This window comes from Dermacentor variabilis, chromosome 6, assembly GCF_050947875.1.
Source record: "Dermacentor variabilis isolate Ectoservices chromosome 6, ASM5094787v1, whole genome shotgun sequence".
In the NCBI taxonomy this organism is placed as follows: Eukaryota; Metazoa; Arthropoda; class Arachnida; order Ixodida; family Ixodidae; genus Dermacentor; species Dermacentor variabilis.
Window position 1 is genome coordinate 142197123 of NC_134573.1, and position 16100 is coordinate 142213222.

Here is a 16100-nt window from a genome sequence, read left to right on the forward strand (position 1 = left end):
GATCCCTTAATGTGCACCGAAATCTAAGTACCTGGGTGTTTTCACATTTCGACGGAGGTGAAATGCGGCTCCCGTGGCCAGGATTCGATCCTATGACCTCGTGCTCAGCAGCCCAACACCACAGCCACTAAGCAACCGTGGCCGGTCCTGGCCTTGTTCAAGATCCACTACGCCTCAATATTTGTTTCAACAGTGCAACACGGCATTGGTCTGCATGTCGCCGTTTGTTTCACACAGTGCAGGCTTTGGGAAAAACAAGTTCACAGCAGTCCCGCACATGCGAGAGAAGCAGTGCTGCACTCATGTAAGAGGTGAAGGGTCATTTCTGCATCAACAATAGAATTGGCGCTGAAGCACAATGAACTGGGTCCTGAAGTACAGGGCAAATCAAATGGGCCTATGCGACAGTTCAACTACAACCATGCAAGCAAATGTTTAGAGCAATACACAGCACATGTCTGCATACAGCAGTACAGGTTAAAAAGTTTTATTGTATAGTGAAAGTATTTTACAGTTGAATTTTCGAAAAGAAAAGGTAAGCTTGCTTCCAAGCAGGGATATTTACAGGTGCCGACTATTATTGTCCATGTGCAAAGAAAAGGAGCATCATTATGTACAAGAGTTTAAAATACAACTGAACGCCATTCGGCCGCATGATTTTGCACGAAAATGTAATAAACTACTCAACTTTTATCAACGCACAGGGCAGAGCACGATTTCAGTCTTTCCAGTTTGTTGAGTGCTACCCGCACGCAGACACGACTAGAACATGCCTGTTCACACAAGACAACCGCAGGACTTTTCTTTGCATTCGAAAGCCATGCCATCGTTCCAAAGCCTCGTCGAAATGCCTCCTAGAGCACTAGCGCTGCGCTTTTCCGCTCTAACACCCGGCAAAGAAAGGGAAATAAACTGGTCAACAGCCGAATGCTACAGCAGGGCTTGTTCTATCGATGTTGGGACTTGCGAGAAAAGGTCGATTGGAGGTGTTGAGGCAGGCCAAATAAGTTACAAGCACAGCATCTCATAAATTAGCTTTAGAAAATCTCAGTAAAATATATCTTCGACGATGAAACATGACTGCACTCTCTCTTTCCCCTCTCGGGCACAATCACTATGTACATTTTGCAGCCAGCCCACAGCAAAAATAACAAACTCCTCATTTCACAAGTATCTTTCACACAGAAGAATGATGTGTAAGGCTACACTCAACCAAACAACAAATAAACATCTGAAAAACAACCCACAAAAACAACAATGGTCGATGAAAGGGGGGGAGGGAAAAAGAAAGCACACAATGAAGTTGGCATCTGTTCTGGTGCAATAAGCCCGCCTGCAGAAAGAAAACAAAAAGGATGGCTGGGGGTTGGCGACGTGATGAGTGCAATTCCTCCTGAGGCACACCCAACAGAACACGCACACAGGTGGGCCTTGATGGCACTGACGTTTCCGTGCTGCGTGTTCCCCAAATCCAATGCCCATTGCACACGAGTACAGTTATCACAGGCAGAGACGCAAAGCAACTCTTGAGCTCCTCACCAGGGTCCCAACGTCATGGGGCCCACACACTTCCACCTCACACCAGAGGTTCTGCCGCGGATCACCTTGTCCTGACTTTCTTGGTTGCCGATCGCGTCTTGCCACTCGATGAGGAACTCCGCGTCAGGCGCTTCTTGGGTGACGAGTCCTCACAGCACGGGCAGCTGCGCTTGACGGATGCCTCCCGCGAACGTGTCCGGCAGTGGCTGGTGCACGGTTTTTCCTCCCCTTCCTCCACGCGGGGCTCCATGAGCTTCTCGTTGGTCAAGGCAGCGGTGCCCGCCCCATCCGACTCCTCGCTCATGTCACCCGCATCTTCCTCGTCTATGTGCGGCGAACCATCGGCGAAGCTGAGCAGGCCTTCCTGGTCCTGTATGGACATCACATTGCGGGGTGCAACGAAAAAGTCGAGGCTGTCCGTCCCGTACTCGCCGAGTGACTCAACTGCCTTGATGCCCTCCAGTAGTGCTGCCTGGTCGACTGCGTTCCAGGGCTCCTGCGAACCTTGGCCCTCTTCGTCCTTTATGTCCGTCATCCCCATGTGCTGCACCGTGGGCTGAATGTCGTCAATGTCATCCTGAGCGTCGCCACCGTGGTTGGCTCCTGCCTCCTTTCCGAGCAGGCTCTCCAAGCCAGCTTCAGCTTCCATCACTTCGTTAACTTCGTCGTCGCAGTCCATTGACCCCACTGTGGCACCGCCGCCCCTGTTCACTAGGGGCCCCCTTGTCGACGTCCAGGCGGACATCTTAGCCACTTCCAGGGACTCCAGAATGTCCGCTGGATCGAGGTTTTTAGAAAGCTCTGGCGAATCGTGGCTTTTGACCTGCTTGGAAACAAGACTTTTGGGAACCAGCTGCTTAGCGCTTCCCGTGACCACATCTGACAGAGACAGCTCGCGTTGATTGTCCTCTTTTCTTGAGAAAAAGTCTCGTGGAACCTGAGGAATGACGTTAAAAGATGCATTGTCGCAAATGAGTGAAGAAATGCCAGGATCCGATGGTTCATCCTTGATGCCATACAAAGCGCTCTCCTCTGAATCAGACGGAAGGCCAGGACTCTCAAAGGACAGCCTCTGGTCTTCGTCAACAGACTGAGCGCAGAACACCTTTTCCGGACTTGAATTCTCATCATCTTCAGTTACATCGAACAGGGTGCGCTTGGGGGGCTGGGGCGAGTGCTTCGGTGTTTTGTAGGGCTGGGGTGTTGCTGTGTTCCTTGATGGCTGCTTTGTCACCATGACTCGCTGCTGTGGAGAGGGGGTGTCCCTCGAGCCATGCGATGGCACATGCAGCGACTTGAACACCATCTTGTGCACATTCTTTTGATGTCGGCGCAGGTTGTATGCAGAGAAAAACCCCCGGTTGCATCGGTCACATGTGAACCTCGAAGGTGACTGAAGTCCATTCTCTTGGCAATTGCCACCAGAAGACGAAGAAATCTTGGCCTTCATAGCCAGCTTCTTGGAAAGACTGGAGCCACTCTCAAAAATGCTCTCGCCGACCGAGGAAGGTGTCATGGTGTCCCTGGCATCCCCGTCAGAGTTCAACTGTTCAAGCAGCAGTGATGACTGACTAGACCACTGGTATGGATCACAATCCGGCTCGGAGGCAACAGAGTCGGAAACGTACAGGATGCTGTTTAACTCGTCCTCGTGCTGCAGACGGCGCAGCAAAGCTTTCTCTTCATACAGGTCTTCCACACTACAATCTGATGAGTCATCACTGGAGTAGTCCAGCTCATATACTTGACATTCTCTGATAGTTGCCTGTGGAAAAAAAAAAGAAAGGAAGAAACGAAATGGAAATACAAGCATGTCATGAGGTCAGTGAATGTTAGTATGTATAATGTAGTATAATATATATTAAAGGTAATCTGCCTTAAGATCAAAAAGCATTGCAAGAGCAAGACTTCCCTTCGATAGTATCATGCATGTATTTAATTTTTTTTTAAGGTGACGCTTTCACCAAGTTGTCGCCCTTATCACACTATCGCTCGGTGCAAGACATGGTTGCTGTATCTGAAAGTTTGCTTTCTCACCAATTTGATATCAAAGCAGGCACTCTTAAACAGACTCCACATGCGATGCAAGTAGTGATGTACCATCTCAAATCTATGTGTGAATTAGCAGCAATGCATGCATAAAAAGCTTAATAATAATAATATATGGGGTTTTACGTGCCAAAACCACTTTCTGATTATGAGGCACGCCGTAGTGGGGGACTCCGGAAATTTTGACCACGTGGGGTTCTTTAACGTGCACCTAAATCTAAGTACACGGGTGTTTTCGCATTTCGCCCCCATCGAAATGCGGCCGCCGTGACCGGGATTCGATCCCGCGACCTCGTGCTCAGCAGCCTAACACCATAGCCACTGAGCAACCACGGCGGGTCATAAAAAGCTTATGAGTGAGATTAGATTTGATGACCACCAGTAGTGCTTGCCACTATCATTCTCACTACAGTGTCGCATGATTTCTAAGGACAAGTTTGCCCAACAAAAATTCCGCTGTTTTGTTAGTTATTTCTGCTAGTGATCCTTTACTTCTTCACTATCACTACACCATGACAGCAGCATATATTACAGCCACCAGTTTAATTTTTTATTGCACTGTCTTGAATGACAAAAAAGGGTGAAGCATTCAGACTACTCAAGAAGCATTCATATGGTCACATGGCTAAGTGTTAACGAAAATTCAGCTGGCATCAAAATGAACCATTTTACTATGATTCTCGAAAGAAACAAATTTTGATAAAAACTTTTACCCTTGCAAACAAAGACTGAGACCACAGAAAAACTAGTACTGCGGAGGCTCATCATTCGAAATGACTGCTGAGGGCACTCAGAAAGCAAGAAAATTCCAGCAAGGCCCGCAATTAAAATTTGAAACAAGCACACAAACAATACACCCACAAGTTTCAACAGTCAACTTACAGGGAACATAAAACATGACAGAGACATAGCATGCTGCTCTAGCCTACTTTGCTAACAGCTGAGTAGGCCACAGTATGAAAGTGTTGAGCAAGTTTCACATTCACCTAGATGTTTAAATAGAAACTAAGAAGAAACAACAAGTCAATTTTTCCAGTTGCCTGTGAAATAACAGTTTTGCACACAACAAAATATCACGACGTATTGAATTAATGCACCAGTGTGAATTCGGCAGGAATATTTAGCTGCATCGCGAGAAGAAAACTTTGAAGCTGCCAAGCTTTGGTGCCCTGCTGAGCAATGATAGCAAAGAGGCCGAATCAACAATCAGCATAATTCAATCTTACTAAGAGTACTCAGTTGAAAGAACTGTAAAATGTTCAGCAACATACTGCCAATAAATACATTTGAAACTAATGCCTGCTAATGTGTTCCTTAGACAGAAATTTAATCTGACATAGTACTTTGGAAAAAGCTGTGGTACGCAGCAAGTGGAAATGCCCGACACACAGAAGATTAACTCGGGTGAAATTGCTTTTGCTTACCTCAGCGTCTACTTTATTCTTCTCATCGTCAGTGACCAAGAGGCTGCAACGAACAGCGTCGCAAATAGCGGTGAGGGACTTCGACATGGACTGGGAAAGGGGCTGTGGTTTTGGCTGTGCAGCTAACCGCGCCTTCTGGGCCATGGCAGCTTTCTTGCGACGATAATAAGCCTTTGCGGACTCTTCATCCTCTTTCTGCTTCTCACTTCGGCCAGTGGGCATCAGCTCAGCGCTATTCACAGGTACATAGGTGGCGCCACTGGGACTTGGGTCCACCAGGTCTTCTGGAAATGGCAAATGTATTCCAGTACGCTGGTTTACTGCACTCACTGCTGTTGCGGTCACTGTCTTGGTCGTGGGAACAACCGTCGGCGGACTCTTTGTGACAGCCACAGGAACTGTTGGCTTCTGAACATCTTCCTCAGTTGGGGCAACTGGCATGCTCGCTTGGGTCGATACAATGCATGGAGTTGCCGAGGCTGTGCTTTGAACAGAGGCCAGGACAGTCTGAACAGCGGATGCTGTCTGCGGTGTCTGTGCAACAGAGGCGGCGATGCTCTGCGGCTGGAGAGCCGACACCGCAGCCTCGGTGGGTTTACATGCATTAGGCGTGGGCTTCTGTAGCAATCTCGCGAGAGGTACGGTCACTTGCCGAGTGACAACTTTTTGCGTGACAGGCATGGTGATCTGACCGGCCACAGAACTGGGAGTGACGACAGCCATGGGCACGCCCATCTGCATGGTTGGCATGGTGAGGTGGGTGACACCAGACAGGTTGGCAATGGGGAGTGTCTTGCAGACAGACTGTGCCAGCACACGGGTAGTACCAGTGACAGATACCGTGGCCTGAGGGCTGGTGTAACCGATGGGCATCTGCTGCTGTGAGGACACAGGGGCCAGCAGCTTGGCCTTTGTGACCTTCACAGGAGGCATGTTGCAGGCCTTCCGGTACTCCATAGCGCCCGGCTTGCTGCGTATCGGCATCCAAGTTTTCTTGACCGCCGTCGCACTCGGTACTCCACCCGTTGTGGACACTGCTGACACACTTGTTGTTGCTGCTGAAACCACCACCGTGCTTGTGCCATCCATGACTGAAAGTGCCGCTGTGTTTGCATTCGACACTACTGTTGTGCCATTTGGCTGCAAGTGCTGCAGCTGGACTTGCTGGACCTGTTGCTGTTGCTGCTGCTGCTGCTGCTGTTGTTGTTGTTGTTGTTGTTGTTGTTGCTGCTGCTGCCTCATTTGCTGCTGCAACTGCTGCACTTGCTGCTGAGCCTGTATTGACTGCTGAATTTGTGCTTGCTGTTGCACTTGCTGCTGAACCTGTTGCTGAACCTGCTGTTGAACCTGTTGTGCCAAGTTTGCTGCATCAGTGACAATCTTTGCTTGAGCAGGCTGGTTCTTGAGTATGATGACTGGCATACCTCCAGCTGACAGAGTGGAGCCCTGCTGAAGCAAGCTGTTGACGGGAATCATGATCTTGCCTGCTATGATGCGGCCTCCAACCAGTCCGCCCTGAAGAGGGAGAGTCAGGGCTGTGATGTTCGTAAGCCCCGCCTGTCCTCCAAGCTGGTCTGCCGATAGCACAGTGGCACCGCCAGCAGCGTTCATCTGTGCCATGGTGCCTGGCAGGGTGTTGAGCCGCACCAGCTGCTGTAACTGATGCATAGCTTGCATGTTCTGAGCACCCACCATTGTTGGTACAATCTTGGCTGAAACCATGTTGGGTGCTGCACTGCTCACTACGGTTCCGGACACTGTCGTGGAGCCACTTGTTGAGGCTGCCAGTAGTCCAGGCAGAGCATTGATGGCAATCTTTTGGTTCCCAACATTCAACACCTTCTCCTGGCCGGAGAGCATGGCAGCATTCAAAATCTTCATTGGCAGCATGCAGACACCTGGCGAGTCAGTCTTCACACCTGCCTGACCTACCTGCTGCTGAAGTGCTCTTGAGTAGATAGGCAGCCTAAGGACTGTGGCTTGTCCTTGCTTGAGTTGGCTAAGCACTTGGCTTGCATCAGTGGTAACGTTTGTGATCAGAGAAGCACACGATGAGGCAATGGTGAGTGGCTGATTTCCTTGCAATGAGCAACTGCTAGTGGATTGTTGCACTGGGGTCGTTGCAGTAGATGTAATAACTTGTTGCGTCCCATGTGGTGCAGCAATTACTTGAGGCATCACCTGTGGCTGGGATGGTTTGGCGGCTTCTGCTACTGCAGCATTAGGAACAGACATTCCTAATGGAGGTTCTGCCATAGGCCGTGGCGACTCCTGAACTGGTGGCAAGGTCTCCTGTTGCAACGACACCACATGGCTAGGCAGAGGAGACGGCGCAGGAGCCATGATGCGCGGCGTTGTGGGTACTTGTACCTGGATTGTAGTATCGACAGTATGCTTGGGCAGGTCAATAGCATCAGTGGTCATCATGGCAGCAGGCATTACAGTGCTTTGACTTGCAGAAGTGGAGGTCGGCACAGCAGATTGGACGCTGCCCATCGTCTTAACTGCATAAGGAACATTTGAGGAAACCACTGCTCCTTTCAAAGCCTTTGCATAGTCCTTCAATGGGCGAACCATTGATGGCATTGGCTTGGAAGCAAGCATAGGAGTGTTCTTGGCAACAGTGGCACCTACAGGTGTTGAGGGGATTACAGCAGGTGGTTTTGCGACTATTGTAGTGGGAGCTTTGGAAACCAGCACTGGTGGTGTTTTACAAACTGTCCCTGGCTGTGTTCTTGTGATAATTGCGTGTGGTGGTGCCTTCGAAACTGGCACAGGTGAAACCTTGGGAGCGGCTACGGCATGGGTCTTGGTCACTGGTGCTGCAGCCCCTTTTGCTGCTGGAACAGCCACAGGGACCACTTTAGGCACAGCTAATGTTGTTGATGCCTTGGAGAGCACCGGAACTGCTGCTTTAGGAGAAACTACAGATGCTGCCTTTGAGACTGCCACTGGCATTACAGCTTTGGGGACAGATACCAACTTGGCTGGTGTGGCAGGAGTCATTGGCACACCCTTCACAGACCGCATAGACACTTTTACAGGGACAGCCTTCTTGCTCGAAAACTTCGGCCTCTTGATCTGGTACCGCAGAAATCGCTTCAGAGGCGTGGTCTGAAGTCGGGCTTCAAATTCAGTGGCCACCCTTTGATATGCTGGACCCTGCGGCAGGTTTAGCTTTGACAGGGGCGACTTGGGTGCTGCGGCCCCGTCTGTCCATAGGTAAGCCCTCTTTGACTCGTCGTCTAGTGAAATGTTGGGCAGGGACAAGACGGGCACAACTCGGAGGCCACTTTTCTTGTTCACCAGGTTATTCGGTGCACTCCCTGAGAGTTTGTCAAAGCGCTCCAGCACAACGCGCAGTGTCTGCAAGCACCCACCACCAGTCGGTGCAGGAGTGGCAAATCCTTCCTTTTTCTTGTGCGACACTTTTTTCTGACTTTTCTTTTTAACTTTGGGCATCCCTACTTGTAACGAATCGTGTGCTTTCTCTTCTTGCAGAGGTGGCCCTAAGTCTGTGGGGTCAAGGTCCATCGGCTCCAAGCCAATCGTTTCCAGTTCGGTTGCGTCGAGCTCGGTGGAGTCTAGCCCTGCATCCTCCAGGCCAGCCGAGTCGAGCCCTGTCGGACAAAGCTCCATTGGGCCTAGCTCAGCGGAATCGAGCTCTGTTGCACCAAGCCTTGTCAGACCAAGCTCTGCTGAGCCAAGACCACTCATCTCCAGACCTGCAGACTCAGCGAGACCTGTCAAGCCAAACTCTGCAGCAGCATTTTCCACTAAGTGAACTTCCTTCTTATGCTTTCTCGAGCTTTTTTTCTTTTTTTTTCGTGACGACTTGCATTTAGCATTTGCTCTTCGCTTGTCCCTGCGTTTGACCGGCAGCCCTGCACTATCCAAGACCTTCTTAATGTGCAGCTGAGCTCTTCGTCTTGCCTCGTCATCGCTCTCTTCCTCCTCTGAGGCTGAGTCCGTCTCGCTGTCGGCACTGCCACAGTATTCCTGAGGCGTCCTGCGGCTACGCTCGTTAGACCTCCGGTTCCGTAGCGCTGCTCGTCGGCTTTCAAAGCATTCCAAGTACCAGCGCCAGTCGGAACAGAGGTTAACACATCTCGGACGCACACACTCGAGAACAGTCACAAAGTCTTTGAGAAGCCTGTAGGGGACCCCATCCATCTGCTGGTTGAGGATGGGGTGCCAGTAGTCCATCTCGTATTCAGGCCTCCCGTCGGCCAGGGCCGGACTTGTCTTCTGCTGCACGGGCTCGTCGCTGCAACGGCCACCGCAACGGCACGCCCGACCGTCCGCGACGTCCTCGAGTTTGCGGCCTGCACCCTGCTCGTGAGGTGAGCTAGGCTGGCCGCTGATGTTGTAGGTCGACTTGACTTCCACTTGCTCGGTGAGCGATTCGAGCTGGGCCAGCTGCTCCTCTGTGGGATCCAGGGCAAAGGCACTGAGGACGCACTCGCGCGACACTTCGGGCAAGTCGGGGAACAGGGTCGCCAGCTTGAGCAGAACACCTGCCATGTGCACCTCCATTTCTCGAACGTTGGCCCAGTTCTCGCAGTGCATGGCGGTCTGGAGGGCGTTGATGTCCGTCGTTAGCCCACGCACAAAAAGATCCAGGTAGACTGGAATCAGCTGTCTTCCATACTGCACACACGCAGACAAAAAATGAGAAATACTGTAGAGGAACAGCCGCATCAATTTCTTCGAATCAACATGGGCACACAGCCTGCAAGCAAATAGGCCTACCTGTTTCAGCTGTATCAGGACAACGAAACACACACTTATGCAGAAAATTGGGAATATGCAAGGGACATTTAGGAGAAAGATTAAAGCTGTTTAAACTGGTCAACCATTCTTTTGAAACTGTTTTCATTAATTTGGCGTGAAACGGTTCATTACTACAGAAGAAAAGAAAGTGCAAACTTTTTCTTTTTCTGAATTTCATATGAAAAACTTCGGCCCAGGTACATCAATTTAACATTGCTGCTTTAGAAGTACTATTTTTCTATGCTTGAGCCGTTTTGGTGTAGGAAATGTTAGTGAAAATTGGCAAGAATGGGCCTATAGTTGGTTGACAATGCAACACAGTAGTCCTCTGCTGATCCACAATTAACTAGACCAGAGTGGATCCTGTCAAAACGCAGTAAGCCCTCGTTATAATGAAGCCACTTTACTCGAGTGAGCGCCTTATTCTAAATTTCTCCCGGTCCCGACCCAAACGCATGCACTTTAGCCCGAATTGCTTGAAGCCCAGCTCAGAGCAAACTGGCAAGTGGTGTGTGTGCGCTCACGGAGGCACTCGGTGCAAGCTTTTTGCACCAGGAGAGCGAGCGACCCTCTCTGTCACCAGCTATGCCATTGCACTGCCTGCGCACCCCTTTCCTCCATGCTACACCAGCGTGTTACCGGTGGCGAGCGGGTGCCACTCGAGGCAGCACTGCGCACGAGCAAGCAAGTTACCCTCAACCTCTCTGCCATACGCCGCCATAGGCAAGATCCCACTCACATGTTCCCACAGGACATCACAGAAGAGGTAGAACTGCGCACTGTTGGACGCATGGGGCAGCAGCAGGCGTAATGCAGCCCGTGCCACCTGCGGCACCGCATGGCCCTGTATCCTCTGTAACTGGCACCAGAGCACCATGAGCTCGCGAGTGCAGCAGAACGGAGACGCCAGCAGGAGGTCTCGCACCAGGAACACGTGCGCGAGGGCTTCGGCCACATCTGCACGCTCGGGGTCATTGGCCCGTTGTGCCAGACCCCGCACCAGCTGCACCCCTTCGTGGCACGAGAACCTCGAAGTCTGAAAAGCGGGCAAACAGGCGCAAACTTATTCACAAACAAAATAATGTTTTGATAGGACTGAATGAACCAGTCATAAGGTTGTAAAACGACCCCGAATTCGTAAACTTTACAGAAATTTTGGGAGAGCTGGCAGGTATGAAACTGGTGTTAACCCTTTCGGCGTCACTGAATAGTATGTTTTCACATTTCTGTCCCACCACATTCCTTCTGGGATTCCTTTTGTCAGATAGGAATGTGAAGACCACACCAGTAGAGCATTTGCCATTATCTGTGTCAGTTTTTCATTTCTGCATAACCAAAAAATTAAAATGCTATGTTTGTTTTATAATATCCAAGAAAGGAACTCGATGCTAGGGATGCTCCCCTCTGAAAAAGCCCCTACATTGAAACGTTTGAATACCAACTACAACTAAATTTTGGACCTCATAAAAAGCCAAATTTTTATAGCGTAGATGTAGATAAGCCTCTGTGCAAACTTTTATGTTTGAAATGCGAGAAGATGCGTCATGAAAAGGTCACAAAAATTATTGCTTTTCGTCTTTAAACAGAGAAAATCTCAGATGCAATACACTAGGCCTTGCATCATAAGCACTCACCATCAGGTACATGCGTAGCCTGCTTAGGTGCTATTTAATGGCCTCTAATAAAGAAAATCAGACAATTACCAGCCCTGCAGCTTTGCCAAGATTGCTCTTTTGTATACCCATACTGCTTATGTATAGCCAATTTAGCCATACATACTACTTATGTATAGCCAATTTAGCCATACGTACTACTTATGTATAACCAATTTAGGGAAAGTTGGCCATTACAGCTCAGACCACTTATAATGTAACTGATTATGGTGCAGAACAGGATATAATGCTCTCTTTCCTGACTCCCATTTATCTTCCCATACAATTAAATGTATATGCATACTGTTTAAAGTGCTGCTGCGTGACACAAAATACCAGTTATAATGCTGTTGCTGGAAAATCTTGCAGACAAGCAAGACAACGAGCACACTTCGAGAACGAGGTGTGCCGGCCAACGGGAGAGCGGCGAGGGCGATGCAGGGGAGTAGTACGGTGCCCTGCTCACTGAGTGAGTGAACGTACAAGGGGAAGAAAAATGAGAGAAAGAGAGAGAGAGCATCGGCACTATGTTGGCTCAGTGGTGTGCAGGGATTGCTTAGGTGACGGGAGGACCGAAGAAGCATTTTGCTCTAGCCACGTGCCACCGGCACGTGGCCCACCTCAAACGCATGCGCATTGTAGCTCTGGCTCTTCAGCTTGTATGCAGAAAGTAAATTGTAATCGACTGGTCCTTTTCAAACACGTACGGGGTCGCAAACATGTCAGAATTATCAGACAGGCAAGAAAAACTAACTTCAATGGCAGAATATTTTTTTTTTTTATAACTGCGGCACCGCAGAAAAATCTGTCAAGGCCGCGAGTGGATTTCGCATTCACCCAGCGCGATGCACATCATCACAAAGTGCAGACATTGCATGTGCAATCTTGACTCTGCGACGCTGTAAGTTTTAAACTGTGTTCCACAAATTCATCAGTTTGTGATGCTGTACACACTCAAGCTTTCGCCGTTCCTACCAGCATATGTGCTCATACGAAATTTTGCAATACATGTTCGGATACTAGCCAGCCGATTGCCTACAAACCCCACTTCACATACGCTGCTGACGGTGAAGCCTGCACACGTGGATCTCACGTCAGATTAAAGTGTACGGGCATGAGCCTATATCAAGGGAAAGTTTCAGTTTGGTTCAGAGTCAATGGAATGCTTCGCAGTGGCTCTATGGGCAATTGGAAAATGGAGTTATGACCTTTCCAACAAAAGCAAGGGCACATCCCAGAGTCCTATGCTTCGATTCCCCCAACAAACAGTAGCGCTTAGTCTACATGTTTTGCCTGCACCCACAACGATTAATAAATGTTGTGGTTATAGTGTGGTACCACTGATAATACAAAAATTTTAGACTCTGGTGACTTACGTAATAAGTAGTCTATGCTGTAGCCTGAAACGCACACACACACTCCCGCACGCACTGGGCTACAGCATCTCACCTCGGTGCAAAGTTCCTGGATCCTTCGCTGCCGGTAGAGGACGCAGAGCAGGTGTTCGAGAAAGGCCTGCCCGCCAACACCCACCCGCACCACTTCCATGCCCGTCTGCCGCCGCTCCTCATTGCGCTGCTCCTGCTCCTGCTGCGCGAGGATGGACAGCCGTTCTCGGCAGATCCTCTCGACCACGTCATACTTCTGCCAGAACCGCAAGCACTCCAGACGGCACAGAAGATCTTCGGAGTCACAAGCTTTCAAGCCTGATCAAGAGAGAAGAAAAAAAAAAGAGAGCAACGTAAAACAGAGAGCTTGTAGTTAGCACACAGTAATTAAAGAGAAAACAGTGCAGACTGCCATATAAAAGAGAATATTAGTCGGGATACACTGGAACCTCATTATAACAAAATATGATATAACAAAATAGTGGATATAACAAAGTAAATCAAATTCCCCTTGAAATCTGTATAGAGATCCATGCATTCAAAACCTAATTTTAACGAAGTGAAATTGCCCGGCCAATGGATATAAAGAACTAGATTCATCTCCAAAACCAAAAGATACCCGGCCATTGTGGTCCGAGTACAGTTGCCGAACGTTTATTCGGACCTCACGAGGACTGCGGAAATGTCCGAATAAACAGGTGTCCGAAAAAGCAGATTAAGAAAGAAAAAAAGAAAGAAAGAAATCCTTGATTTCTACGGACTTATTTGGGCTCGGCAGTAGGCTTGAAGAAATCGTGAATGCACCGTTGCACACTGTTCTGTTTACGCGCAATCAGATAAGCCTGAGTCTCGGAGAGGGTCGTACGGTCACTATAGGCAGCTGAAAGCACAGTCGCTGCTTGTACACGCTCCGCATGCGACGGCAGTGTAGCACATGGTGCGTCATCTTCTGACTCGGAGTCATCGTCCGGTGGTGCAGCAGAAACCTGACGAATGATCTTGCTGTCATCGAGTTCTGCGCATGTCAGTACAGCATGTCAGCACCTGTGAAACTGTCAAATGCGACGGTGTCCAGAATCTCAATGCAACCATTGCGCAGGTCTTGGCAGAACATTTTCAGCATCATTAGGGAGCCCATTGGAAGGCGACAAATCCCAGGCCTCCCGGCGCCTGCTTGCCGGCATTCCCCGGCACAGTCTGCACGGGCACTGTCAGCGCCATTAGACACTTGACTCAATGCTTCCATATGCCGCGTTTCATCACCGCAACCTCGACACAGCACACAAAGCAAACATCACCATGCTGTCACCCCGACACCAGTCGCACAAACAAAAACGTGGCCTACTCGCAGTATCGTGCACGAATAAACAAACAAATCAGCTGCTGGATTGTCTTGACGTGGCTTACTACGCTGAGACCGGAACTGTTGTAGCTACAAACCAGGCAGAAACGATAATGATGAACGGGGATTCGCAGTAGCGCCACTTCATGGGGCAGCAAGGAGGCTCCGTTCAAAACAAAATGGCGTTCATCAAGTCGAACCATGCACCGGTCTGAGCCGGTGCATGGTGCTCTCGATCGAGTTCGCTCAAGGAGTGTCCGAAAAATCAGACGAGAGGTTGCAAGGTGTCCGAACTTTCGGCAGTTGTTATACATTATGGTCTATGGGGAGAATGGCGGTGCAACAAAGCAGACCGAATAATCGACCATGTCTGAATTTGCGGAGCCCGAAAAATCAGTTGGCGAGTGTACATCGCTTCCCACGGGATTCAGCCCTCGTTCGCCGCAGCAGCTCAATACTTCCATGTCCCTGCTTCAACTATGTCGTCGAACACCACTACTATTTCTCACGGTCACATATAGCTGCACAGCTGCACACAAGCGGCAGCTGACTATCGCACTTCTCCACTGACCTCTCTTTTTTCTCCTGCCCGTGTCTGGCTGTGCGAGATGTGCGGCCATGCAAAAAGATGCAGAGCAGTGCAAAAGATTAGAGCAATAACTTCTACTGCGCACTGAGCAGGCAGGCGTAGCTGGGCATGTCCTCAGAGATCTCCCCAGCACCATCTTGGTCCTGGCTACGCGTGGCGGTGCAAAAGTGTCAGTGCATTGGCTTGTTTCTTTCTCTGTGGCATGCGCGCAGGCAGCTGCAGCTGGGCTTGGCCTTAGAGATCTCCCCGGCACACTCTCTGGGGGTCTTGCCCCATGCCATGCATTCACTTCTTCCTCTTCCCGCAGCTCACCGCATGGGCTGACAGCTGTGCGTGACCTCCGGGACCACATTGGTATCGGTGTAACCTCGGAGGCCATGAGACAACCAAGCCATGCTGGTGCGGCGAAGTTCGCTTGCCTCCTTGATCACACAGTGCAGAGCCATGTTGTTGCCACATGCTGCTCAACCATGACAAGCCAAGTACAAAGCGGATGCGAAAGAGCATCACAATGGAACAGAAGGCAGCTATCTAAAGGCTGTCGCGTCAGGTGCCAAGTTGTGTGTTGTACATGCCGAAGATTCTTTTCTCGTATTAAAATTTCATCACATGCGTGGGAAACGCGAAAAATTTCGCTTTCACGAAAATTGCGTTGTGAAATGAGACAGCACAGACAGGTAATGCACCACAGAACGAAACTTACTGTCAAAATTCTGCTAGCCTACTTTGGCAAGCTTTGCTCGAGGATATAAAATTGCACTGCAAACAACACAAAGTAAGCTTCATGAGTCTATCAGCAGTGGCAGCACTGCCGTGGAGCAGTATTCTTGATCGATTGCTTTCAGAGATACGATCACTTTTGCGAGGTTTTGCGCAATTCGGCATGGGACGCAGAGCAGCAGCACTCCATTCATGCAGCAGCATTTCTCCAGCACACACTGTCGCCCGTAGGCACCAACGCGTCCAGTGCCATGCGCTAAAGTGATCCCGTCTCGTATATCAGAAGGCAATCGTTCGCGATCACGGCCCCTTCACGCAAATATACGCCTGCCGCCAAACCTGCATGCAATGCCTGTCGGGCGGCTCCAAAACCAGCCTTCTTGAAGCAAGGGATGCGTATTCCCGGACGATCGCTCAATCATGGCGTCATACGTCGCATACTCCATGCGGTAGTTGCCATCTTAAGCGTCACAAACAATTCCACGTTCACAGGACGTGGATTACCTTGTTCTTGCTGCATTTTTCTCACCAAGGCGCACATTACGCACTGCACAAAGTTTGCAAAAATTTTGGAGGATGCTTAAGCTTCACCTTTAAGAGTGTAACATGACAGCATTCGAAGAT

At 49.8% G+C, this 16100-nt stretch overlaps 1 protein-coding gene across 1 annotated transcript in view; it reads right to left on the reverse strand.

The window, feature by feature from the left end:
* Positions 1-471: 471 nt before the first annotated feature.
* The window catches only part of LOC142585362 (uncharacterized), a 37271-nt gene continuing 21642 nt past the window's right edge, over positions 472-16100 (reverse strand). The window contains exons 4-7 of the mRNA XM_075696075.1: positions 12887-13143; positions 10525-10821; positions 5013-9662; positions 472-3304 (exon numbers count right to left, since the gene is read on the reverse strand). Coding sequence (XP_075552190.1) covers positions 1601-3304; positions 5013-9662; positions 10525-10821; positions 12887-13143 — 6908 coding nt within the window. The 3' untranslated portion in view covers positions 472-1600. The remainder of the gene's footprint in view (positions 3305-5012; positions 9663-10524; positions 10822-12886; positions 13144-16100) is intronic.